This window comes from Schistocerca serialis, chromosome 6, assembly GCF_023864345.2.
Source record: "Schistocerca serialis cubense isolate TAMUIC-IGC-003099 chromosome 6, iqSchSeri2.2, whole genome shotgun sequence".
NCBI classification, from domain to species: domain Eukaryota; kingdom Metazoa; phylum Arthropoda; class Insecta; order Orthoptera; family Acrididae; genus Schistocerca; species Schistocerca serialis.
The window spans coordinates 315,644,959-315,672,222 of record NC_064643.1 but is presented as its reverse complement, the minus strand read 5'-3'; the positions used below and the strand labels follow the sequence as shown (position 1 = coordinate 315,672,222).

Sequence of the window (27,264 nt, the reverse complement as noted above, 5' to 3'; positions counted from 1 at the left end):
CAGAAAAGTGTCGGTTCATTTTCCATGTTTTAGTAGTGATATATACATGGATAATACATTATCAAACCCTACCTGTGGCCTGTTTACTGTTGCCAGCCACAGCAGACTATAGCACATTCTTTTCATGCTGGCAAACAACTCCCTGGCTGACTGCATTGCTCTAAGCCGGAACACAAGGAAACACATCCCTGTAAAAAAGATACAATTTATTGGATCATGGAGTGTTGTGTCAGCTAGTGTGGGAGGCAGCACCAACACAAACAAGAAAGGAGACAAGTTGTATTGGCCTGTGGCAGGAATCCAAAATGATCTATACATTTAACTTTCTAATTATATGACACTTTATTTCTAAAGAGAAAAGAAACATGTCATAACTTCTTGTTATGAGGTGACTTAATGAGCATCCTGTGCCACCTACATGCAGATATTTTACTCACTATTGCTACTTGCAGAATGCAGGCTAAGTATCATCTTCCTACTACTCACTACTGATGCTGTCAAAGTCTGCGACCGAACTGGGGCTGACCAGCGATGGGTGGCTGGTAAAGTCAGAGTTGACAGGGGGCGCTGAACTCTGTCTTCCTGGAGGTGTGGCACTGCCCACTCTTTCCATCAGAAAGTGGGTCATCACATTCTTGATGCCATTTCGCAGTGCTGCACTGTTCGGTGTGCAGTCAATACTAAGGACTGCACATGAATACATTAACAGCTGAGGACCTTGAGGGGCTTGCATGCCTTTATAAAGACACTATCTATGTCAGGTGTTGCTGGTGTAATGCTATGCACACACGGCAGACCTGGTGATAGTGGTTGGTGACAGGGCTGTGCCTGGCAGCCATCTCAGATAGTTGCAGGTCTGCTGCTTGAATGTCAATGTGCACTACACTTACCTCACTGGCCCAACTTATGTCCACTGTGGATGGTAGGTGCAGTAACTGGTGGGTCACTACACTCCTTTTCTTTTGCTGGGGAGATGATCAGGTGTTGCCATCTGTGATGCTGTTACTAAAGAGATGTCCGCAGTGTCTGTCGTTATGCCAGGGTGGCAGCCAAAGGCAAAAGGAGTTCCTGATGCACCCAGTCGGGTGCATACAGGTGGAAGTGAGTGGGACGAGGGCACGCCTTCTGTCTGTGGTCCCTGGGGTGACCAGTAGACAGAACCCATGACAGGAGGGTGGGTACTATCTGGACATCAGAATCCATGACAAGGGGCACCGACATGGACAGCGATGACAGTGAACTGGAGCGGAGAGGCCCTTGATGGAGACTGGCTTCCACTGACAGTGGCACCTGCTCAGTGCAGTCAGAAGTACCCACACTGGCTACAGGAAGCAAATCTGTCTTTGATGCTGATGAAGCCCCAGGTGCTGGGGTAGGTGGGCATGACCAGGCCAGAGGGGTGAGGACCAATTAAGAATGAGGCTTTGGGCCCATGGCCTGAGGAGGGATCCCTATGCCAATCCTGGGATTGGACCATTTCTAGTGGCATGCCACTATTTGATCTTTGGTGTGAACCATGAAGACGGGGTGACCATGCTGACTGTTGATGATGCTGAAATCCAGTGAGGGTGCCGTACTAAGGCTCAGATCTAGAATGATGTGCCAAGTGCAAACATTGACAAAATTGGTGCTGCTGGGCAGATTCTCCTGGTCATACAAGGTCTCAGGGCCCATGGGGTGTCAGGACAGATCATCTGCATTTGAATGTTGCAAAACAGGCTGAAAAAATCTCATAATTGTACCATTATAAGAACAGAGCCCACCATTGAAGACAATGAATGGCTTTGTCTGGTAAGAATGCCAAAGGGCTAAAGAGGAAAACCAATGGCGTATTGTTGGTAGTTAGATAAAATTTTGCACCATAAAACAACACATGCCTTTTTCAAGACTTAGGCAATAGCAACAGCTTCTATTTGCACCTGAAAATAACATTGCTGACCCAAGATGAGTGTAGGAGTTGATGGTAGAGTTGACATGCCACTGCTATGAAACCTTTTTTTTTACATTTGTGGCAAGACACCCACCACTCAATGCAGGCTACCCTGTTGTGCTGTACAAAACAAAATAGGTATGAAGGAACGGGCATTTGCTGTTCCTGCTGCTGCCAACAATGTGTTTGACAATGTGTTAGTCAACATCAGCATAGTTGGCTTGTTTCTACAGTGGCTACCTCCTCTTCCCCTAGTGTCCTAGGCTCTATTGCCAGGGCTGCATGGTGTCAACAGTGGCAACATCACTCCAAGCCTCAAATTGGTGGCCTGCAGTGCAGGAGACCTCAAACAACTGTGCAACATTTGAAACCTCTTCTAATGTAGGGTCCTCAATGTGAAGGACACATTGATGCACCTTATCTGGGGCCAAACTAATGATTGTGTCTCTGGCCATGGTGTCCAGACTCCCAAAACTTAGCCACGACAAAGCGACACTTACAGCTGAGGCTGTGAAGCTCAACTGCCCAAACCTGATATGCTTGCTGTAGCTGTTTGTGATATTGGTAGAATTCATCATATGCAGTGACCACATACATATGCTTGTGGTGATAGGAGGACAGCAAACAACATATATTGTCAAAAAAAGTGACATTTTTTCTTTCATAGGAGCTGACTGGCACAGTAAGTGATACATACAGGGGGGGGGGGGTGTCCATGATAAGAAAAGAACTTTACAGATCTCCACGTTGACCATTTTATAGTCTTCTACGATGTCACAGTAGGGATGGGGGTAGGGTGGGAGGGGGGGAGGGCAGTGGAGGGTGGCCAGCTCTTGGCCGAACCTGGGTCAGTGCAGCCAACAACTGTTCCAACATGACTGTTTGTGCCTGCTGTTGTTGCAGAAAAACCACAGAATCCAAAACACACGAAAATTTGACCCTCATCACTGCCACTTGTATTCTAACTAGTAACAGAAGGAAACATGCAGCCATGAAAGAGATACAATTTATTTGGTCTTGAAGTGACATCAACAAGAATACAATGAAAGTAATTAACACTTCTTGAACACATTAACAATTCAACGCCTGGAGGCCCATGCATGCCCTTATAAAGATGATATCCATGCCAGGTATCACTGGTTGTAGTGCTGTGTGCATATGGTGGACGTGGTGACACTGGTTGGTGGTAGAGCTGGCCATGGCAACAATGCATAGTTGCAGGGCACAATTTGAATGTCAGTACACACTATGTTTGCTGTAGTGGCTTGACTTACATTCACTGTGGGCAGTAGGTGTAGTGACCGGCAGGTTACAGTCTCAGTCCAGGGGAAACTGACAACTATTGTAACAGTGTTGCAGTGGCATGTGAGAGATATTAACTATCAAGCAATTTCAATTAGACTGCAATACATATTGTCTTTTTGTTCATTTCTTGCTAGTAAGTGGGAGAATGGGTTTAAGGACCATGAGGGATGTGTGTGTGTGTGTGTGTGTGTGTGTGTGTGTGTGTGAGAGAGAGAGAGAGAGAGAGAGAGAGAGAGATAGAGAGAGAGTAGGGGGAGGGGATTGTAGCTAAAAATAAACTGATGTGTTGAATTATGTCTCTTTGGCATTTTATGTTTAAAGGGATGAGATTTTCTGTCAAATTTGTAAGCAACTTACAAACAATCCTACAAAAGCATCACATGCTCGTGGATGGGTGCTACTGTCTCTCTGTGTGGGTTGCTTTCCACCATCGGAGAACTTCGCAATGTATCTCAAGGCATTCATTCGTGATGGTCCTCCTGGCTATGCTCCATATTGTGAACGACGCCTCAGCAGGACAGTTGCTAATGGCAGTCGCACACAGCCACCCAGTTGGATTGAAATGCAGGTAAATATCCATATGCCATTTTACCTACTTAGTATAAACTGTTAGCTCAGTGTTTGATTTTAAATTTATAGAAATCATTCAGTGCTTGGCTGCATTTAATGTTTGTGATTGGTTTTGTGGATTATGATGTTGTAGAGGGTCAGTAGTGTAATTAGTGAGAGGCCATTTGTACAATAATTTATGAATGGCAGGATGAAACAGCTTTTTGTAATAGAACTCAACTGCACTATAGCTTATGGCTAAAAAATAAAGAAGAGAAAAAAATAAAAATATACAGAAAGGACAACCAATTGATTATGTTAACAATTTATAAATTACTTCTCAGTTTTGAAATACTACAAGTTGCATATAGTATGAGAAATTATTGTGGAGTTGTTACCTTAGCAGCCTTAGTAGTATGAAAAATGTAAGAGTATGAAAATGCTGTTATCAAATTGTTATGGAGACCACATATTTGTGCTGGAACCAAAATGGTACATATAGAAGATATTACAGAAATAACAATTGTACAATAATAACAATAGCAAGTAATTATATCTCAGCTTAGAAAAATGTAAGTGATACAGAATGCGAGCATTGCTTTGACTTCAAACACTTCAGAGTCCTACTTCCCATACACAACTGTAAAAGTGTATAGTCAGGTCAGAAAATTGAGTTGTGAATAATTGCCATGTTGGCAGATTGTATTTTTGTCTCTTGGTGAATGAACTTCCTCAGCATGATGTATGAGAATGATGTTTTGTAACAGTTACAAATAGAATGAACGGGTTAAAAATTCAGCAAAACAGAGTGCTACCACATCCAGATCATACCCATTGACCTAATATGCAGAAGCTCATTAATCTGAATCTCACAAAACGTAGCACATTCTATGTAATTCTAAAACTAATCAAAAGAGTTTGATTATTATTTTTATTTAAGTAATTGAATCAAATGTATTTTTTGTATTTCAAATTCTTTACCATGTCATTATCATTATTCTATTGATTTAGTTGCCCTTTCTTTCCTATGATTTTTTTTCATTTGGAATCTGCCTGAGTCACCTATATACTGCAAGCAAGTGCCAATGAAGACTGCTCATTGGTTGGTAATGCAGCAGCTCATATAACTTGTGTGAGGATAGTTTCAGGTAACCAATGACAGCGAGAAATTACATTTTGCTTTTAGAGCTGAAACTGAAATTTTTCCACCTTGAGTTTCTTGCAGAGGTTATCTTTAGTCACTGTTAACAAAGTGATTGTGATTTTAGTTCTGTTGTAGATTTTTGTCCGTCATTTTCTTGGATACATTGCACACCATGAGGTTATGGTTAGCTTAGGACATGAGATTAAATTTAGAGCTATAAAGAGCATTTCCAACATACCTTGCAGCGGCCACTTCCAAAATTCTTACGTGTTGCGCGTAACAGCATTTGTGAAGTGACTCACCCTGTTCATGTCTCACCCATAACCGAGCATTAGCGGGCAGCCAGGGTGGCAACACTGTAGCAGCAAGTGACAGACATCAACTATCAAGTAATTTTAATCAGACTATAGTTTGACATATAAATGAACAAGCATACATAGTTGTGTGTTTTGGTGAAGTTGAGTAGAAAGATCATTTCAAGAGTTAAAACTATCTTTATTATGTGTAAGGGTTTATTACAGAGTGCATTCTGTTGTGGTTATTCTATTTATTTGTGTGAGATATTCCTTGTGGACTTCATGCTGTGATGAGAACTGTAGTCCTGTATTTGACATCAGGGCAAGGAGATTGCTGTGCCATATGTGACTCTATGGGATGTCAATGACTCTAACATAATGTATAGCAACAATGTCAATATATGTATTGACTCTTTTTGTATTAGCTTTTTGATTAATGGGTGGAATGTCATAATCTAAACTGGACATCAGTCTAACATACAGATGCATGCTAATCCCCTATCTGATATATTGTCAACTTGTAACAAATTCCAATTGCAACTCAAAGTTGTTAGAATATTTATTTAGTAGATGTTGGCACCAAATGAAGATTTAAGAAGATTTCATCTCATCAGGAGGTTGACAGCTACTACAGGAAAGATTTGTAGTTTATTAGAAACACACATGTATTAACACGATTCATGTTGTCCGTCACACTTCACATAGTGTAGACCGGGAACTGTCTGCTAGGCATGCCCGATGTAAAACTGACTGGGCACGGCCCATGCTGCCTGAGTTGTTGTTGTTCCGCCAGCAGAGGGCACAGGCAAATTCTCGTGTGCCCTCTGGTGGACAGGACTTTACTTGTGGCAACTACTGTCCGTGATGCGCCATGCCATTGTGCGCCTCCCACAATCTTTCTGGTGGCTACTGCACTCCTCCTCCTTCATGGGGTGAAGCCACTGTGATCCACTGCATCGGAAGGTGGAGCATCGTGCAGTAGCGATGACCTCCACATCCATGGGAATGCTGGAGTCGGGGGAATCTGCCAACCCTCGAGCCGTAACCTTCGAATATGGTTGGAAGTGACCCACTAGAAGAGGTTCCCGTCGTCCCACCAACGGAGCCCGGGACAGAACGGGTGACAAGCTGTCGAACTCTGGATCCCGTTCCACCTCAGGAGGGGCAAGACCCAGTGGTGGGGACGATGGGGAAGGCGCGACCACAGGTGAACCAGCCTCCTGAGAGCTGGAGCTACTGGAGGCCACCAAGGCTGAGAACCATCGCAGTGTGGCGGAGTCACAGGTGGGAGGGGCGGTAGCGTCCCCTGAGAAAAAAACACGGGTGCCAGCAATGGGGCAGCTGGCACCTGAGGTGTCGGAGGGTGGGTGCCCAAACGTGGACTTAGCTAATTTTGGTGACGACGTACCTCCCGGTCCCCCACCTGCAAGGTATAGAGCCGGCGGCCATTGCGCAGGACCACCGTCGGTATCCAATGTGGATTGCGGCCAAACCCACATGCCCAGACCAACATACCCGGTGGAAAGCAGGTACCTCATTTTGCGAAGACTGGCAAGGACCAGGCCGGAGGAGGTGCAGCAGAGTCCTAGGTTGGCACCCGTGGAGGAGCTCTGCGGGGCTGCGTTCTCCCATCAGTGTGGTCCGGTATGCCATCAGGAAAAACGTCAATGCCTCCTCCGCAGGAAATTCGTCCACATACTTTTTCATCTGCATCTTAAATGTGCGCACCATGCGCTCGGCTACCCCATTTGGTTGTGGATGAAAGGGGGGAGAGCAAAAGTGCCGAATACTGAAGCACCTACAAAAATCCTGGAAGGTCTGCGAAATAAACTGAGGTCCATTGTCCGATACCAGGGTGACTGGCAGACCTTCCACAGAAAAGATTTTTGCGAGTGCCTGGATTGCAACCTGTGAAGTGGTTGAGGAGCAGCGAACCACGTATGGGAATTGGCAATAAGCATCAATGACAATGAGCCAAAAGCCATTGAGAAACGGGCCCGCAAAATCTATGTGAACATGTTCCCATGCCTGGGTTGCAGGCGGCCATGAAGAAAACACTGACCTGGGAGATGCCTGTTGGCTCACACACTGGGAACAGGTGGCCACCAAGTGCTCAATTTCTCTGTGAATACCGGGCCAGTACACATGTCTGTGAGCCAAGGTTTTAGTATGGGAAACACTCCAGTGCCCCTCATGTAATAACGTGAGGACCTCCCTTCGCAAACTTGCAGGAAAAACCACACGAGGAGCTGTATCATCGGTAGCCAGAAGGAGATCTCCTTCCAAGACTGAGAGGCGGTCGCATAGAACAAAATAATTACGAAGAGGATCCGAGGCCCGGCCTGGAGGTCGGGACAGCCACCCCTGCTGAACGAGGTGAACTATTTGCCTGAGAACCAGATCAGCTGCTGTTTCCCTGGCGACTCTAGAACTAGTGATTGGGAAGCCATGAACCGCTTGGTGGGACACCACATCCAAATGAAAACACATAATCTCCTCCCGATCGAACTTAGGATCCGGGCCCACCGGACGACGGGAAAGAGCGTTGGCGTTGGCATGCTGTCCGGTAGGGTGAAAATGAATGTCATAATGGTACTTAGAGAGGAACAATGCCCAGCACTGCAGTCTGTGGAATGCTCTATCTGGAATCTGAGAGGCGGGGCCAAATAACGATATTAATGGCTTACGGTCAGTGATTAACTGAAACTTCGTGCCACACAAGAAAGGGTGAAACTTGGTAACAGTGTAGACAATGGCCAAAGCCTCTTTTTCCACCTGGGAGTAATGGGCCTGCACGGGACTAAGAGTTTTAGATGCAAACGCCAGTGGCTGCTCAGAGCCATTAGCATTGCGATGGGCCAGGACCGCCCCCACCCCATACTGCGAAGCATCTGTAGCCAGGACCAACGGCTTATTGGGGTCAAAAGTAGCCAAACAAGGCACTGACATGAGGAGGCCCTTCAACGAGGTGAATGCTCGCTCACATGCAGACGACCAATCAAAAGGAACACTCTTGCGCAGAAGGCTGTACAGGGGGTGGGCTATGGTGGAAGCCCTGGGAATGAACCAGTGGTAATAGGCAGTCTTGCCTAAAAAAGCTTGTAACTCCTTCAGTGAAGCAGGCCATGGAGGGTCGACAATACCTTGGACCAAACTTTCTAGCGGCTGGACGCCGTGCCGAGAGATGGTGGAGCCCACATACTCAATGGACGGTTGGAAGAAGTTTGACTTACATAGGTTGCAACGCAGGCCCACGGACCTGAATTTGAGAAAGAGGGTTCAAAGGTTGTGCAAGTGTTCCTTTGTGCTGCGGCCTGTGACAATTTTGTCGTCCAGGTAATTAATACAATGAGGGATTGTTGACATGACGTGCTCAAGATAACGCTGAAATATCATCGGGGCACTGGATATTCCGAAGGCCAACTGCTGGTATTGGTAAAGGCCAAACGGGGTGTTGATGACCGCCAGCCGCTTAGAGTCATCATCAAGTGGTATCTGATGATAAGCCTCCGAAAGATTGATTGTCGAAAAATATTGGCCTCCCGCCAAGTCGGAGAACAATTCCTCAGAACGAGGCAACGAATAGGTGTCCACCACCAATTGGGAATTAACGGTGGCCTTGAAATCGCCACAAAGACGTAATTTTCTCGAGGGTTTCCTGACAATAATGAGGGGTGAAGCCCACTCACTAGAAGAAATGGGAAGAACGACCCCGAGGGCTGTCAGCCGGTCTAGCTCTGCTTTTACCTGAGGGCGGAGAGCCAAGGGGATCTGCTTTGCGTGTAGAAAACACGGGCAAGCTGATGCCTTCAATGTTAAGTGAGCTTCAAAGTCTGAAACACGCCCCAGGCCTTCCTCAAAGATATATTTGAAGTCAGAGGTCAAAGATTCCAATGATTGATAGGGAATGTCTTCGGAGACCAACTGTATGGTGTCTGCGATAGAAAAACTGAAAGCTTGAAAGGCATCCAGTCCAAAAAGGTTAGTGGAGCTCGCATCACTGACAACAATAAAAGTAAGATGCCGAGTGACTGAATTGTAAGTAACGTTGATAGTGAATTGACCCAGTAGGGGAATGAACTGTTTACCATAACCACAGAGATGCCGGTAAGCTGGCGCCAATGGGGGCGACCCAAGGTCGGAGTAAGTTTGTGCATTCAACATGGAAACTGCTGCGCCCGTATCTACTTGCAGTTGTAATTGGTGTGACCGAACGGACACCTCGATAAAGAGTTTGTGTGCCAATGCGTCGGGAGCCTGGCCTGATAAAACTTCCTGAATGTCAACGTCCATGTCCTCTGTACCTGCTTCCTTCGATTCTTCGGAGGCTGAGCGACAAACTTTAGCAATGTGTCCTTTTTTATTGCATTTGCAACAAAAGGCCCTACGCTGGGGGCACTCTGACTGATTATGATGTATATAGCATGATGCACAGGATGGTAACAGGGGCCGGCGGCCGGAACTCTGTTTATGCGCCATGCGGGAGCAGCCATAATGGCCGGATTGTACTGCTTGCACGTCGTCCACCCCACATGCGGTGGATGTGGCCACGCTGCCCTGAACCGCAATGTCGCACCATGCTTCCAACTGTTGACCTGTGGCGTGAGTGACTTCACAAGATTGAGCAATGGACAGGACCTCCTCAAGGGAAGGGTCTTCCAACTGCAGGGCCCATTGCCAGACCTCCCTATCAGGGGCCGAACGAACAATGACGTCTCGCACCATAACGTGGGCATACGACTCTCGTGACTGCTCCGTGACAAAATGACACTTGTGACAAAGACCGTGCAGGGTAGTGGCCCACACCTGGTAAGACTGATGGGGCTGTTTCTTGCATTGATAGAACTCGACAGTAGCCACCACATCATGCATGCGGCGGCGATAATAAGAAGACAGCAATGAACACAGTGCATCAAAAGACAAGGACAAGGGTTCCTGCAATGGCGCTAGCTGCCGCAAAGCTTGATACAGCGAGGGAGATATCCAAGACAAGAAAAGAGCATGACATACCTCCAAATCGGCAACATGAAATGCCTGTAAATGCTGCCAAAGGCGATGTTCATATGCATCCCAATCATCCGCCATCTCATCATACAGGGGAAAGGGAGGAGGGAACGGCGCTGGAGCAGACTGCGTGAAGAGCAATGCCAGAAGCGCTTGTTTCGTGGTTGCCATGTGCTCCGTCTGCTGCTCAACCAAAACCCGCACTAAATCCTCTACGCCGTGGATAAGCTGCAAAACAAGAACAACAATGTAACATGTGAAAGAACGACCCTACTCGTCACCAATTGTGTATTAACACAATTCACATTGTCCGTCGCACTTCACATAGTGTAGACCGGGAACTGTCTGCTAGGCATGCCCGATGTAAAACTGACTGGGCACGGCCCGTGCTGCCTGAGTTGTTGTTGTTCCGCCGGCAGAGGGCGCAGCCAAACTCTCGTGTGCCCTCTTGTGGACAGGACTTTACTTGCGGCAACTACTGTCTGTGACGTGCCATGCCAATGTGCGCCTCCCGCAATCTTTCCGGTGGCTACTGCAACACATATCGACTGAACTCTTGCAACAGAATCTGCCACCCCAGACGCAAAATTGACAACAGCAACATTTTTTCATAGATCCAAGTGGGTATTAAAATGGTACGCAATTGGAAAATGGAGGTGGTATATTGATCACAGTAGATAAGAAACAGTAGATAAGAATCTCAAATTGAAAAGTTTCTATCATGAAAAAGCTACTATTAATTTATCTAAAAACAAAGATGATGTGACTTACCAAACAAAAGCGCTGGCAGGTCAATAGACACACAAACAAACACAAACATACACACAAAATTCAAGCTTTCGCAACCAACGGTTGCTTCATCAGGAAAGAGGGAAGGAGAGGGAAAGACGAAAGGATGTGGGTTTTAAGGGAGAGCGTAAGGAGTCATTCCAATCCCGGGAGTGGAAAGACTTACCTTAGGGGGAAAAAAGGACAGGTATACACTCGCACACACATATATATGATTCCAAGCAATCCTAGTCCTCGCTATTGTTAAAAAAGGGCTATTTAACAAAATTACAATTAAAGCTCTCATTTTAAAACCAATGACACATTTCAACAACTACAATAGCTCTTATAGAATGAATACAAAATTGAATTTTCAAGTATATAATAACTTAACCGTGTATAAATACTCAGATATGTGGTGTTAACAGTCTTCTTACTATTTTTATCAATTAAAAAAAGGTTCATGTTTCGGGGAATGTTCCTACCAATTTCAGGACCTACACCCTTCAATGCAATTATAATATAATAACTGGTTTCCTTGTATCCATTCCACAAGTACACGTTTGTCTGCACACCTACATCAGAAATTACTGTTTATCGTTGAAAAATATGTGTTTGTTAAATTGGTTTCAAATGGACTGTTACATTTCAACACCCCAAAAAGGGTTTGTGCAACAAAAAGTTGTACAAAACCTTTTCTGGCAGGTCAACTTAACAGTACTCACTTTGCAATCAATTGGAAGGACAAGCAATTTATGTAAGATATGAGATCAGATTTCTGCTTAATCTCCAGAATGAATTGTACTCATACATCATAATGAAATTTGAACTATGTTCTCAACCAAATATGTAAAATTATCAGAAATTATTTTGTACCAGGTTCAACTAGATTAGACAAAATATTAGTTAAACATAATCAAACATAATTAGTACATAAACGTGAAAATATAGAAATAAGGTACAGAAATATCGCATCAAATCACTACAAGTTTCAGATCCATAAAGAAACAGAGTGGAATGCCTCTTTGGGCTGATCATCCAAGTGCTAAAAATGATTTTTACTTAGAATTTTTATGTCACATCCATTCTTACCTTGATACTACAGTTGTTGTTGTTGTTGTTGTTGTTGTTGTTGTTGTGGTCTTCAGTCCTGAGACTGGTTTGATGCAGCTCTCCATGCTACTCTATCCTGTGCAAGCTTCTTCATCTCCCAGTACCTACTGCAACCTACATCCTTCTGAATCTGCTTGGTGTATTCATATCTTGGTCTCCCTCTATGATTTCTACCCTCCACACTGCCCTCCAATACTAAATTGGTGATCCCTTGATGCCTCAGAACATGTCCTACCAACCGATCCCTTCTTCTAGTCAAGTTGTGCCACAAACTTCTCCTCTCCCCAATCCTATTCAACACCTCCTCATTAGTTATGTGATCTACCCATCTAATATTCAGCATTCTTCTGTAGCACCACATTTCGAAAGCTTCTATTCTCTTCATGTCTAAACTATTTATCATCCATGTTTCACTTCCATACATGGCTACACTCCATACAAATACTTTCAGAAATGACTTCCTGACACTTAAATCTATACTCGATGTTAACAAATTTCTCTTCTTCAGAAACGCTTTCCTTGCCATTGCCAGCCTACATTTTATATCCTCTCTACTTCGACCATCATCAGTTATTTTGCTCCCCAAATGCAAAGCTCCTGTACTACTTTAAGTGTCTCATTTCCTAATCTAATACCCTCTGCATCACTGGACTTAATTCAACTACGTTCCATTATCCTCGTTTTGCTTTTGTTGATGTTCATCTTACATCCTCCTTTCAAGACACTATCCATTCCGTTCAACTGCTCTTCTAAGTCCTTTGCTGTCTCTGACAGATTTACAATGTCATCGGCAAACCTGAAAGTTTTTATTAGTTCTCCGTGGATTTTAATACCTACTCCGAATTTTTCTTTTGTTTCCTTTACTGCTTGCTCAATATACAGATTAAATAACATCGGGGAGAGGCTACAACCCTGTCTCACTCCCTTCCCAACCACTGCTTCCCTTTCAGGCCCCTCAACTCTTATAACTGCCATTTGGCTTCTATACAAATTGTAAATAGCCTTTCGCTCTCTGTATTTTACCCCTGCCACCTTCAGAATTTGAAAGAGAGTATTCCAGTTCACATTGTCAAAAGCTTTCTCTAAGTCTACAAATGCTAGAGACATAGGTTTACCTTTCCTTAATCTAGCTTCTAAGATAAGTCATAGGGTCAGTATTGCCTCACGTGTTCCAATATTTCTACGGAATCCAAACTGATCTTCCCCTACGTTGGCTTCTACTAGTTTTTCCATTTGTCTGTAAAGAATTCGCGTTAGTATTTTGCAGCTGTGACTTATTAAACTGATAATTTGGTAATTTTCACATCTGTCAACACCTGCTTTCTTTGGGATTGGAATTATTATATTCTTCTTGAAGTCTGAGGGTATTTCACCTGTTTCATACATCTTGCTCACCAGCTGGTAGAGTTTTGTCAGGACTGGCTCTCCCAAGGCCGTCAGTAGTTCCAATGGAATGTTGTCTACTCCGGGGGCATTGTTTCGACTCAGGTCTTTCAGTGCTCTGTCAAACTCTTCACGCAGTATTGTATCTCGCATTTCATCTTTATCTACATCCTCTTCCATTTCCATAATATTGTCCTCAAGTACATCGCCCTTGTATAGACCCTCTATATACTCCTTCCACCTTTCTGCTTTCCCTTCTTTGCTTAGAACTGGGTTTCCATCTGAGCTCTTGATATTCATACAAGTGGTTCTCTTTTCTCCAAAGGTCTCTTTAATTTTCCTGTAGGCAGTATCTATCTTACCCCTAGTGAGATAAGCCTCTACATCCTTACATTTATCCTGTAGCCATCCCTGCTTAGCCATTTTGCACTTCTGTCGATCTCATTTTTGAGATGTTTGTATTCCTGTTTTGCCTGCTTCATTTACTGCATTTTTATATTTTCTCCTTTCATCAATTAAATTCAATATTTCTTCTGTTACCCAAGGATTTCTACTAGCCCTCGTCCTCTTACCTACTTGATCCTCTGCTGCCTTCACTACTTCATCCCTCAAAGCTACCCATTCTTCTTCTACTGTATTTCTTTCCCCCATTCCTGCCATTTGTTCCCTTATGCTCTCCCTGAAACTCCGTACAACCTGTGGTTCTTTCAGTTTATCCAGGTCCCATCTCCTTAAATTCCCACCTTTTTGCAGTTTCTTCAGTTTTAATCTACTGTTCATAACCAATAGATTGTGGTCAGAGTCCACATCTGCCCCTGGAAATGTCTTACAATTTAAAACCTGGTTCCTAAATCTCTGTCTTACCATTATATAATCTATCTGAAACCTTTTAGTATCTCCAGGGTTCTTCCATGTATACAACCTTCTTTCATGATTCTTGAACCAAGTGTTAGCTATGATTAAGTTGTGTTCTGTGCAAAATTCTACCAGGCGGCTTCCTCTTTCATTTCTTATCCCCAATCCATATTCGCCTACTATGTTTCCTTCTCTCCTTTTCCTACTACTGAATTCCAGTCACCCATGACTATTAAATTTTCGTCTCCCTTCACTATCTGAATAATTTCTTTTATTTCGTCATACATTTCTTCAATTTCTTCGCCATCTGCAGAGCTAGTTGGCATGTAAACTTGTACTACTGTAGTAGGCATGGGCTTTGTGTCTATGTTGGCCACAATAATGCGTACACTATGCTGTTTGCAGTAGCTTACCCGCATTCCTATTTTTTATTCACTATTAAACCTACTCCTGCATTACTACAGTAATGATTGAAATAGCTTTGGGCTTACATTACCCATATTTACCCTGGGTATCCCAATGTCCCTGTAATTCTGTTCACTTACTACTTACTACTTAATATGTTCTGAGTTAAGAGCTTACATACACAACTTAAAAAAAAAAAAATTAAACTACTTATCCTACATCAAATACTCAATTAAATTCCTGTTATGAAACTACTTATACTACATCAAATACTCAAATAAATTCCTGTTTTATATACACAAAATCCATTTTCAAAATTTAATCTGCTTAGCTATCTTTCCTAACAAGTAGGCATACCAAAAAATCTAAAACTAGTCACAGGAATAAAACAAGTTTAGATCTATACAAATATGAAATGTTAAAAAGAAAATTAATCCAGTTCCCATTTCATGCTGGACAAGAAACAGTAATTGTTGGCCTTTCAGACATCAGTTTTTATGGAAAAATTATGTCAGTTTTCAACGGTTGAAATACACCAAGAAATAATGACTGTACCACCTGACGGACCAAAAGTCCAAAAGTCGAACTCAGATTTTAGAGTGACTGAACCCACATGAACATTTCAGGTCAGGAAACCACAAGGACGGATAAAGGAATCTGCCCACAATAATTGCCAAAGATATCATGTTTTCATAGTTTAAATGTTGTCATTCCAAATTTTCAGCATCTTCCACCTAGAGACTGTGAGCCAACATGGCCACATGCAACCATAGAATCAGATTTACATTGATAAATTAAGTACTAGCACATTACTTCCAGTACATATACTGCTTCACAACCAGTTGACAGACTTTTCGTTGATCATCATTACATTAGACATGATGCAGCTACATAAGATCAGACAGCAAAGAAAATTGGACACAGGTAAGGGAAGGGTTCAACATAGGTTAGGACAATGGGTGAAGTATCACAGGTTACATTTGAATGGGTCAAAAGTTAGGACTAAAAATGGTTAGTTCAGCCATTCTGTAAGTATGATTAATTCATTTCCTTATCATGTAGGGAATAATGAATGATCTAGGCTCCATCTGAAATCAGATGTCTGCAAGGACAACAGCTTTACCATGAATATAAATCCTCATGCCATAGCTTTGCCTTTGCTACTTATTACATAGGAACTGTTTATGACCATCAGAATTCAGTTGATATAAAAACATAAAATTGAACTGGTTTTCATTAAGTACATCCCATTAGATATAAACCTAATTCTGTGAAGTATTTCAGTTGGAGAAAATATATACAAGTTTCTAGATTGGTGTCATACAAGAATGTAACCATTTAAAATCCTACAATCTATTCATATGTTAAGATTGACAATTTTCAGTTTCAGGCTATAGGCCAACACTTGCCTGTGGAAATCTCAAGTTGAAGTATTTGGAAACCTACACACACACACACACACACACACACACACACACACACACACACACACACACACACACACACACACACACACACGTAGTGAAAAGCAATGGCTTATTATAGCTGAGCAGTTTGCCAATTTGAACAGATATTATGACAAAAGTAATATACATAACACCTTAAATCTACATCAAACAGATAGTATAATATATACTCAGTGCTGTTTTTCTGGGGGAATCCTGGGGGATGCATACCCCTAAACTTTATCATCAACAAAGTAATTATTTTACGATGTTGAGAACTTGGAAAAGTGCCGAAGATTTATTTCACAGGCCTAAATTTTTTATTTAATTTTTTCGTGTTGGTAATTGCAATACAGACAATACCAGTGTAGTTTTTGGTGGAAAAGCGATGTCATTGTTTCAAGCATTTCAAAGCTGCTGCAACCGTTCTTGACAACTGAATCGCTGGCAGCCAGTTCGACAAGCATGTAGTGCCCTCGCCCGCTAATAGTGGGCGATGGTAGTGCTAAACGGATATGCGGACGCTCAACCAACGAGCTACCGATAGACGTCTCCACGGTCCCGCTACCATGATCCATCGCGATTCATTGCCACCTCTGTTTTGTTGTTCTTTATTCATTTGCATTTGCTGTTGGAGTACCCTCAACATTTTTTTTTTTTTTTTTTTTTTTTTTTTTTAGAAAAAGAGCACTTTATATACTGATACCATTTATGAAACAAACATCATCCCTATCTTATAATCTTAAAGGTAAAATAATTAGTAAACAAGACTTCCAGTGGCTGACCATAGTGCTCTTTGAGGCAGTAGAAATAACATTAAAAGAAAAACTGCAGGAATCTCAAAACCTGAGAATCAGAAACACTTCTTTCCCAATAACTATCTCCAACATAAATTTCCATTTTCTTCATACTCCACAGATGGAGCCATTCAAGTAATATAAACATAATAAATTCCTTTCTGAGAAATGTTCCTTTGCCATGTACACAGTAGTTCCAATGAATAATATAGACAAGATCATGACATTGAATATTTTCATATCTGACAGTTAATCGATATTGTATCCAGTGACTTTCACATAATTGGTATAATAACCGCACAAACTAGCATCCTTATTCAGTCTTAATGTTTAAATCAGAACACATATAGAAGACAATAAACAGTCTAACCTAACTGTAATCACATCCAAGATGTAAAGAGATAGAATTTCACTATAACTGTACAGACATCACGAGTAAACTTCACACCAACTCTAAACATTTCCTCAACTTTTCACAAAATTATCAGCACAATGAGAGTATAATATCCAAAATGTAAAGTAACAGTACTTCACTATAACTGCACAGACATCATAAGCAAACTTCAGACGTACTCTCCTCAAAAATCATACATATGTTGCATTATTACGTTTTCTGACCAGCTGTATTCATTTAAACAATATTTTCTCTCTATTAACCAATCATTGACTTAATAACTATTGGAGGACATGGATAGTGGAAGAAGGGTCAGTTTGGACAGAAAAGTAAGGGAGGATGCGACTTGAAAAAAGAAAGAGTCATACCAGCTTGGAGCCTTGGACTCGCCACCCCCAAATTGCAAAAAAGAGCTTGTAACCTCCTGAGGAAGTTTTGACAGGATGTTTTGAGGTTGTCATCATTTGAAATAGCATCTTTTCTTACTGTCCTCACAAAACTGTTGTCTGTCACTACATGTTTCATCAGAATTCATAGTCTTGAAAGAATAAATATGGAGATTGTGTTTATGTCTTGCCTTCTTCTTTGAAAATGGAACTCTACATGGTTATAGTGTAATGGAGTTATGGTACATATGTTTGGGTTTGCTTTGGTAGCTATATTCATTATTCAGGGTACCAAACAATATTTTTGAACAACATCTGTCAGATATTTAATATCCATACTGCACAAACAGTCAGTCAGATCCTATCATGATTGCTCTCATTTCCTACAATAGCTGGATTGCAACATGGACCATATACTAAATTACTCTGTTCCTATATTACTGGTACACAGTAGCAAAGGATAGTAGAAGAGAAGTGATTCCAGAAAATAAACTTGAAGTCACTAGCTGGGGTAAGGCACCATATGCAACATGGTGTCTCTACGAAAGTACCACAGATGCCCTACCCATTACATTTCACCACAAAATTATTGAAAAAAATGTTTCTGAGAGGATTTTCACCCCCAGATTTTGCCTTGACTATACAGTGCACAGAATGTAGTTTCAACTATTTCAACTCCTCAAATCACTTTTTAATTCGTAATTCATGATGGATATAAGAATTTAAAAAATTCAAATATTCAGTGATAACAGAGATTAGAATAAATCTCTTTCTATTAGTTACATCACTTTCCCTGGGTTAAAGTATGTACCATAGGGTTTGCTAAAGTATACTGTATGATATGACAGTGTAATGTAAGATGCTTATCAAATAAATTTCCAAAGGTGTGTCAAACATCAAAGAACAAATATCATGGTGCTAAATGGGTAATTAAGGTTGTCTGTAAGATTTCAGCTGTGTAACATTCCTAAGTCCAAATAACCTTTTGGAATTTGGATATACAAATGTGTATGCATTTGGATGTATGTTTTCAACAATTTCAAATTATTCTACATAAATATTAAACAACATCCAATCTATGCCAAGTAAAAGCATACACAAATGTTCAAACATTCACTTTTCAACCCCCACTCTATGAATAGACAAAATATAGGCAAATACGTGAATGTTCACAAAAAATGTATAAATGTAAACTATAAAAAAAAAAAAAAATTTTACTGTATTAGCTTCAAATGTGCTCAGTTATCCGATTTTCCACTTCTCAGTGTTTGAATTTACAGAAAGCAGTGGACATTAATCGCACTTCTTATGAGTTGTAATTTTCTTTCAATTAGTTTTTCATTACTACTGGATCAAAATATTCATAGCATGGCATGACGAGGTGTACAACACAGATTCGGCTGTGTAGCTAGAGTATAAATTCTTCAGCACAAGTTTATTATTTGCTGGTTGTTCATTTGGTTTTGTAGTACTTTCACTGACTGGGTAATTACTTTTGCAAATGCCCCTCAAATCTGTCTGCAAGCTACTAATTTCAACACACACACATTCCCTTCCTCCACTACTTGTACACATTCACTGATTGAATTACTGTTAGATGCCTGTTTCAAATTTGCAAAACAACTTTTCTTCCCTAAATACACATTTTGACAAATTTCATTTATGATTTTAAACCTTTGGTTACTATGGTTACATCTGTTACTATAGCCACTACATTCACACACAATGTCACTGAACATCTATTGACAAGATTAAACTATCTTGTACTTTTCTACTTGTTTCAAAATAATCACTTAAGCTTGCATCAGAATTTCCAGAATCATTCAGCATACAATCATCAACCTTAACTTCTGCATGTACCATTCCATCCAATTCTGTGAGCAATATAGTATCATCAACCTCATCATTATCATCAAGAACATTATCATCACACTTAATATTATTCTCAACACTAAATTCATTTCCATCTTCACACACTTCTTCAAATACACAAACAACTTCAAGACTATGATCATTCTGTTCTACATCGTCATATTTTTCCTGTTTATTGCATACTGAAATTTTATCTGGAATAACACTGTCATCCTCACTTTCATTTCTAAGTACTTGATCATCAGTTTCCATACATACATCACCAGTATCAGTTTTTTCACCCATTTCACAATCACTCAACATTTTCACTAAACCATACTCATCAGATCTGTTCTCATCACTATCAGTACTACTACTACTACATTACTACTATCAAAGAGATTTGTCAAAATGTTTTCCTCTATTTTAAATTCAGATTTTCTTTTCCATTTTTGTTCATCTTTGTTCTCAGATAAAAAATTCTCCAAAAATTCTCTATCAAAATTCATTATGTTCACTTCAGGTTGTCTTCTGGATACATAGTTTTGATATGACCTGTTTGTTCTACCCCTTCCCCTTCTGAAATCACCACAATGTGCCTGATTATAAATACCATTTCTATTTGCCTCACTCTGCCAGGCTCCGAAGGAGGCAGGCCTGTTTTCTGGACCATTCCTTCTGTTATCAAAATTGTTACCATTATTTCCTTGACCTTGTCTCCACTGCCTATTTCTTGGTTCAAAATTTCAGTTCTATGGTCTGTGCCTATCATTTCTGTCCCCATTTCTTCTGTCATCATTTCTGAATCTACTGTTCCCTTGATACTCTCCCCTATAATTTTCATTTCTAAAATCTCCCCTCCTATCCCTATGTTCGAAATGATCATTGAAAGCTCTGAATTTTCTATTTCTAGTATTATCTTGCCTTTCATTTCTTTCCCAGGCTAAGTCTAATTTGCCCATATATCTTAAAAACTCCTCAACTAAGCCAACCTCAGGGAAGATAAGTTTGGATTCTGTAGAAATGTTGGAACACATGAGGCAATACTGACCCTATGACTTATCTTAGAAGATAGATTAAGGAAAGGCAAACCTACGTTTCTAGCATTTGTAGACTTAGAGAAAGCTTTTGACAATTTTGACTGGAATACTCTCTTTCAAGTTCTGAAGGTGGCAGGGCTAAAATACAGGGAGCGAAAGGCTATTTACTATTTGTACAGAAACCAGATGGCAGTTATAAGACTCGAGGGGCCTGAAAGGGAAGCAGTGATTGGGAAGGGAGTGAGACAGGGTTGTAGCCTGTCCCCAATTTTATTCAATCTGTATATTGAGCAAGCAGTACGGGAAACAAAAGAAAAATCTGGAGTAGGAATTAAAATCCATGGAGAGGAAATAAAAACTTTGAGGTTCACTGATGACATTGTAATTCTATCAGAGCCAGCAAAGGACCTGAAAGAGCAGTTGAACGGAATGGACAGTGTCTTGAAAGGGTGATAGAAGATGAACACCAACAAAAGCAAAATGAGGATACTGGAATGTAGTTGAATTAAATCAGTTGATGCTGAGGGAATTAGATTAGGAAATAAGAGACTTAAAGTAGTAGATGAGTTTTGCTATTTTGGGAGCAAAATAACTGATGATGGCTGAAGTAGAGAGGATATAAAATGTAGACTGGCAATGGCAAGGAAAGCGTTTCTGAAGAAGAGAAATTTGTTAACATCAAGTATAGATTTAAGTGTCAGGAAGCCATTTCTAAAAGTATTTGTATGGAGTGTAGCCATGAATGGAAGTGAAACATGGACGATAAATAGTTTGGACAAGAAGGGAATAGAAGCTTTCGAAATGTGGTACTACAGAAGAATGCTGAAGATTAGATGGGTAGATCACATAACTAATGAGGAGGTATTGAATAGAATTAGGGAGAAGAGAAATTTGTGGCACAGCTTGACTAGAAGAAGGGATCGGTTGGTCGGACATGTTCTGAGGCATCAAGGGATCACTAATTTAGTATTGGAGGGCAGCGTGGAGGGTAAAAATCATAGGGGGAGACCAAGAGATGAATACATTAAGCAGATTCAGAAGGATGTAGGCTGCAGTAGGTACTGGGAGATGAAGAAGCTTGCACAGGATAGAGTAGCATGGAGAGCTGCATCAAACCCGTCTCTGGACTGAAGACCACAACAACAACAACGACAACGACAACAACAACAACTTCATTTATTAATTCAGCTGCATAAATTATTTTTATTGGTGAGGTCAGGTTTTGTGCAGTGCTGTATTGGATGTATTGCGTTTTATATTAATTCAGTGACAGTCCATTTCCAGTTGCTACTTTTCAAGAAAATATTGTTTTCATTTAAAATAGGTACTGCATTATACCTGATCATAATATGTGCATATTCAGTAAAGAGAAAAATTTCTGTTTCTTGGGTATATCAATGAAGCTCCTTTGTATATAGCAAGAACCGACCCAATGTCAATCTATATTGTACACTTGTAGTTACTATTCCCTTTCTGAAGATGCTGTTTCATTGTGCAAACTTTCCAGGTTTCTGAATGCAACAAACCGCATCCTTTTAGTTAGATAGGATGTAAACCAGTTATGAGCAATATATCTGAGGACATGATATTTGAAATTTTGTAGAAAAATGCTGAGGACTGTGAAATTAAATTCTTTTGACATTTCACAGAAAATACCAGTTAACAGTATTTTGTCATTTAAATTTTGTATAATCTGATGAACTGAAAGTTGAATAATTGAGGTGAAAAATAAACATGTTCTATAAAATAGATAATGAGGCAGTAGTCTCATAACTCAAGGAGGATTTCAAAATATTTGTCTCTGAGCAGGAGCATGTAGAGAAACTGAGCTCAGATTTAGAACAATAATTGACTAAGCTCTGGGTAAATATGTACTGTGTAGAACAGATCATGATGGGGCTCTTCGTGGTGTACAGTTTCTGTAAATACATTTTTGTAGAAACAGCCAGTACTACATGATACCTGTAAAACAAAACATAGTGATAGAGGTAGAGAGATATTAAAGAAAATGCATTTAGTTGTAAAAAGGGCAATGCATGAAGATTTTTTGACTACCACAGCCAAGTCTTATTAAAGATTTTACCTTATGTGCCATTTAAAGTGCATTTTCACTATTTAAAATATGTCCAGCTTATGCAAACAAATACACTACTGTGTACTGTGTTTTTGTGATGTAACAAGCAATTTTTGAGTGATATATATATATATATATATATATATATATATATATATGTTTCCTTCTATTTTTATATATATATATATATATATATATATATATATATAGAAGGAAACATTCCACATGGGAAATATATATATATATACACACACACCTAAAACAAAGATGATGTGACTTACCAAACGAAAGTGCTGGCACGTCGATAGATGCACAAACAAACACAAACATACACACAAAATTCAAGCTTTTGCAACAAACTGTTGCCTCATCAGGAAAGAGGGAAGGAGAGGGAAAGACGAAAGGATGTGGGTTTTAAGGGAGAGGGTAAGGAGTCATTCCAATCCCGTGAGCGGAAAGACTTACCTTAGGGGGAAAAAAGGACAGGTATACACTCGCACACACACTCATATCCATCCGCACATACACCTTATATATATATATATATATATATATATATATATATATATATATATATATATATATATAAAAACACAGATGATGTGACTTACCGAACGAAAGTGCTGGCAGGTCGATAGACACACAGACAAACACAAACATACACATGAAATTCAAGCTTTCGCAACAAACTGTTGCCTCATCAGGAAAGAGGGAAGGAGAGGGAAAGACGAAAGGATGTGGGTTTTAAGGGAGAGGATAAGGAGTCATTCCAATCCCGGGAGCAGAAAGACTTACCTTAGGGGGAAAAAAGGGGTATACACTCGCACACACACACACACACACACACACATCCATCCGCACATACACAGACACAAGCAGACATTTGTAAAGGCCTATAGATTTTTCAAGAAGCGCTTTTAAGTGAGGAATCCACAGAGACATTTAATCAAGCATTCTTCTCGTATTCCATATACAGATGGAATGGAAAGAAGACTGTAACAGCCAGAACCTCAGCCACTGTGGTTTGTAGGGTATAAATGTATATGTAGATGTGGATCTAGTTATCCTTACACTTAGTCTTGATATTCTCTCAAAGGTCAAAAATATGGTCTACAAATTAGACAGATTACAAAACACTCATATGACTTGTTGTAGAATATGGTGTCACTTCAGAATCCTGCTTGCTTAATAGGTTGAACTGAGTCAGAGGATTGGGGAATGACTTCTGTTCAACATGTCAACTGCTACAGGGCTGCTGGCAGGCACAGCAGTGGTTCACACCTGGTACAGTGTCCCTGCTGGCCCCACATGCTCGACAACGTTTAGTACAGTATATAATCCAGTACAGTGCATTAATTTGTATTTATTAATTAAGTTGATGCCATTGTACAGGAAATTGGGTACAATACCTTGTTCAGTATATGAACCTTTGCTTCTTGCAACTTTACACACCATCAAAAGATAAACTGTGTTAAATAGATGGAGTGTGTGGCTGCCACCAGTGTCATATGTGAAATTCTGCTATGTCTGCCAGCAGCCTCACAGCAATAAATATGTTAACTGTGATTTCATGAAAGTTTTATCTGAACGGTGTTCCATGATAGTGAAACCGATTCGCTGTGAAAGGGGAAACTGTTATAGCTTCCTGACCCAAAAGCTTCAGGACATCAAAAAAGATATTCATGTAGACATTGATGTTGCAGTCAGGCAGAGTTCTGTTTTCCACATTGTTTACTGCAAACATCACTTCAGTAGGAGCTATTTCTAATTGGAACTCAGTAAATACGACAGGTCAGGTAGTGTCACTCCTTCCTTTTCTTTTTACAGGACACTAATGAAGTTCAAAATTGTCCTTAATTTGACAGTTGCCTTTGTCTATTTTCACTATCTGCATTATACTAATTAAAAATCTGCACACAGCTGCCTTTAAGATTTTCTTGTCACCTAGGTTCAAACCCATGTCATTTTTAATTATGTGCTGGCTGATGATTAAAATATTACTTTGCAAATCTCAAAAGTATTTCCAGTGTCATGGTTTGTGACATATGCTCTCATATCTTGAGTTGAAATAAGAATTAGAGTTAGCTATATTATTATTATTATTATTTCTACCTACCTGCGGCTGTGTTTCCATCAGTCCTTGACAGTTTTGGAACAGTAGTCTAAGTGAAAATACATCTGCGAAAAGTATTTTTGGGTTCATTTTCAAGTCATCTATTCTTTAAATGAAGTGACAAAGGCGATATGGTTTTTTATTTTATAGATTTTATTCCTTCTTTATATTTGACATTATCCCAGTACAGTTAATACACACTCTTTAAGAAAACAGCCATACAACATGGAAGCCAACCAAGAATTGCTGCCAAAAAGCATTACATAAAGAGTGTGTATAGCAAGATCACTCTCAAGTTGTTGGATGACTTTCCAAATAAGCATACTTCTTTAAAAAATATCATTCAACATTAATTCTATTATTAACATAATCTGTTTTCATTAGAAACTAGTGTGGTGCATACAGATAATTTCATATGTATGTATTGGTTCAACTAAATAAAAATTTAATATTTTCAATAGTAGACTGTCTGAGCAATACTCAAGAATAGGTCACACTAACACTCTGTACATGGTTTTCCTTACAGATGAACCACACCTTCCCAAAATTATCCCAATAAACTGTAGTAGACCATTCACCTTTCCTGCCACCATCCTTACGTGTTTGTTTCATTCGATATTCATTGCAGTGCTACACCAAGATATTTAGTCAGCATGACTGAGTTAAGCAGCACACTAATAATTCCATATTCAAATAATATGTAATTTTTTTCCTACTCATGTGCATTAACTTACATTTTTCTACATATAGAGTAAGCTGCCATTCATAACACCAACTAAAATTTTTTAGTAAAATCACCTTGTATCCTCCTACAGTCACTCCATGCTGATACATCCACATACAGATTAGATCAGATGTACTTTTCATTCCAACTGATCCATAGTGAGGAGTCCTCTGGGATGTGGAATATGTCAGAAAACAAGAATACACAATAAATATTTTCAAAATAAGATCAGAAATGCTAATGTTGCTTCCACAGATCCCAGTTGCAAATGGGATTACCCTTGTGGATGTGAAATCAGTCAAAAAAAATACACTTAGTTGCATAGGCTATTGCAGGCATGCATTATAAAAAAGGGCTGTATATCACTTATTTACAATGACTGCATAACTGTACAAAATGTGTACAGAAGTTGGACTGTACATAGTATTCACATTCTGAGATAATATTAATAACACACACATATCAGTCAGTTCTGCTAAGCATTTCATCAGTGGATAGGAGTTTGCCACCAATAAATCCTTTAGACTCTTCTCAAATTGACGTTTATTATTAGTTAAACTTTTTATGGCTACTGGCATGTTATTGAAAATGTGTGTTGCTGAATAGTGGACACCTTTCTGAACCAAAGTAAATGACTTTAAATCTTTTTGAAAGTTACTCCTATTTCTAGTGTTTATTCCATGAACTGAGATGTTGGTTTGAAAAACCAAAGCATCATCAGCAACAGCCACAGATTTCTGCTCATCCTTTCTGTTAGATCGTTTATAGATATAGAAAATGAGAGCTGTCCTATCACACTTCCTTTGGGATCTTCCAACAATACCCTTGTCTCTGATGAACACTTGCTGTTGAGGACTATGTCTTTAAGCCACTCACATATCTGGGAACCTGTGACTTGTGCACATGCCATTGTTAACAGTATGCAGTGGAGCACCATGTCAAATGATGGCCTATCAATCATTCTATGTGTCTTGAAGAATCCAGATCATGATTTGTTACCTAGCAAATTGGTGCACTGGTAAGTCATTGGACTCATATTTAGGAAGTCTTTTGTTCAAATCCATATCTGGTACTCATATTTAGGTTTCCTGTGATTTCTCTAAATTGCTTAAGGCAAATTCCAGCATGGATCCTTTGAAAGAGGCACATGTGATTTATGTCCCAATTCCAAGTTTGTGCTTCATCCATAATGATCCCATCATTGATAGGACATTAAATCCTAATCTTCCTTTTTTCCTCCATGATTCAGTAATACCATCATCAGCATGTAAGGTGATTTGACATGCCACCAGAGATGATCTTTGTAATGGCATTACTCATTTATTTTCAGTCCTCTAGTTTATAATAGAAAATTGAGGATTCAGAATTTTTAATTGTAAAATTCCTTTCTATTTTATAGGCAACCAAAGCAAAGAAGCCTATGATTGTTCAAATCACATTTATGGATGGCTCATATAAAAATGTTGAAATAGATTCAGCAACCACAGCAGAAGAACTGTGTGACAATCTGAGCCAAAATATTGGTTTGACTGACACATTTGGCTTCTCAGTTTTTGTTTCTGTTATGGATAAGGTAAGTGAAAGGCTGTAATGTAAAGAAGAAGATTATCGTAGCCATTTTGTTATATTTATTTTTAAAGATGCTTAGAACATTGCATGAGATCTGTTCCCTTTTCTTATTAAGTTAT

General features: G+C 40.1%; 1 protein-coding gene across 1 annotated transcript in view; it reads left to right on the top strand.

Annotated features, from left to right (window-relative positions):
* LOC126484845 (myosin-VIIa-like) overlaps positions 1-27,264 on the top strand; it is a 406,864-nt gene that overhangs the window by 217,536 nt on the left and 162,064 nt on the right. The window contains exons 21-22 of the mRNA XM_050108441.1: positions 3,557-3,803; positions 26,976-27,149. Of these exons, the coding sequence (XP_049964398.1) occupies positions 3,557-3,803; positions 26,976-27,149 (421 nt within the window). The remainder of the gene's footprint in view (positions 1-3,556; positions 3,804-26,975; positions 27,150-27,264) is intronic.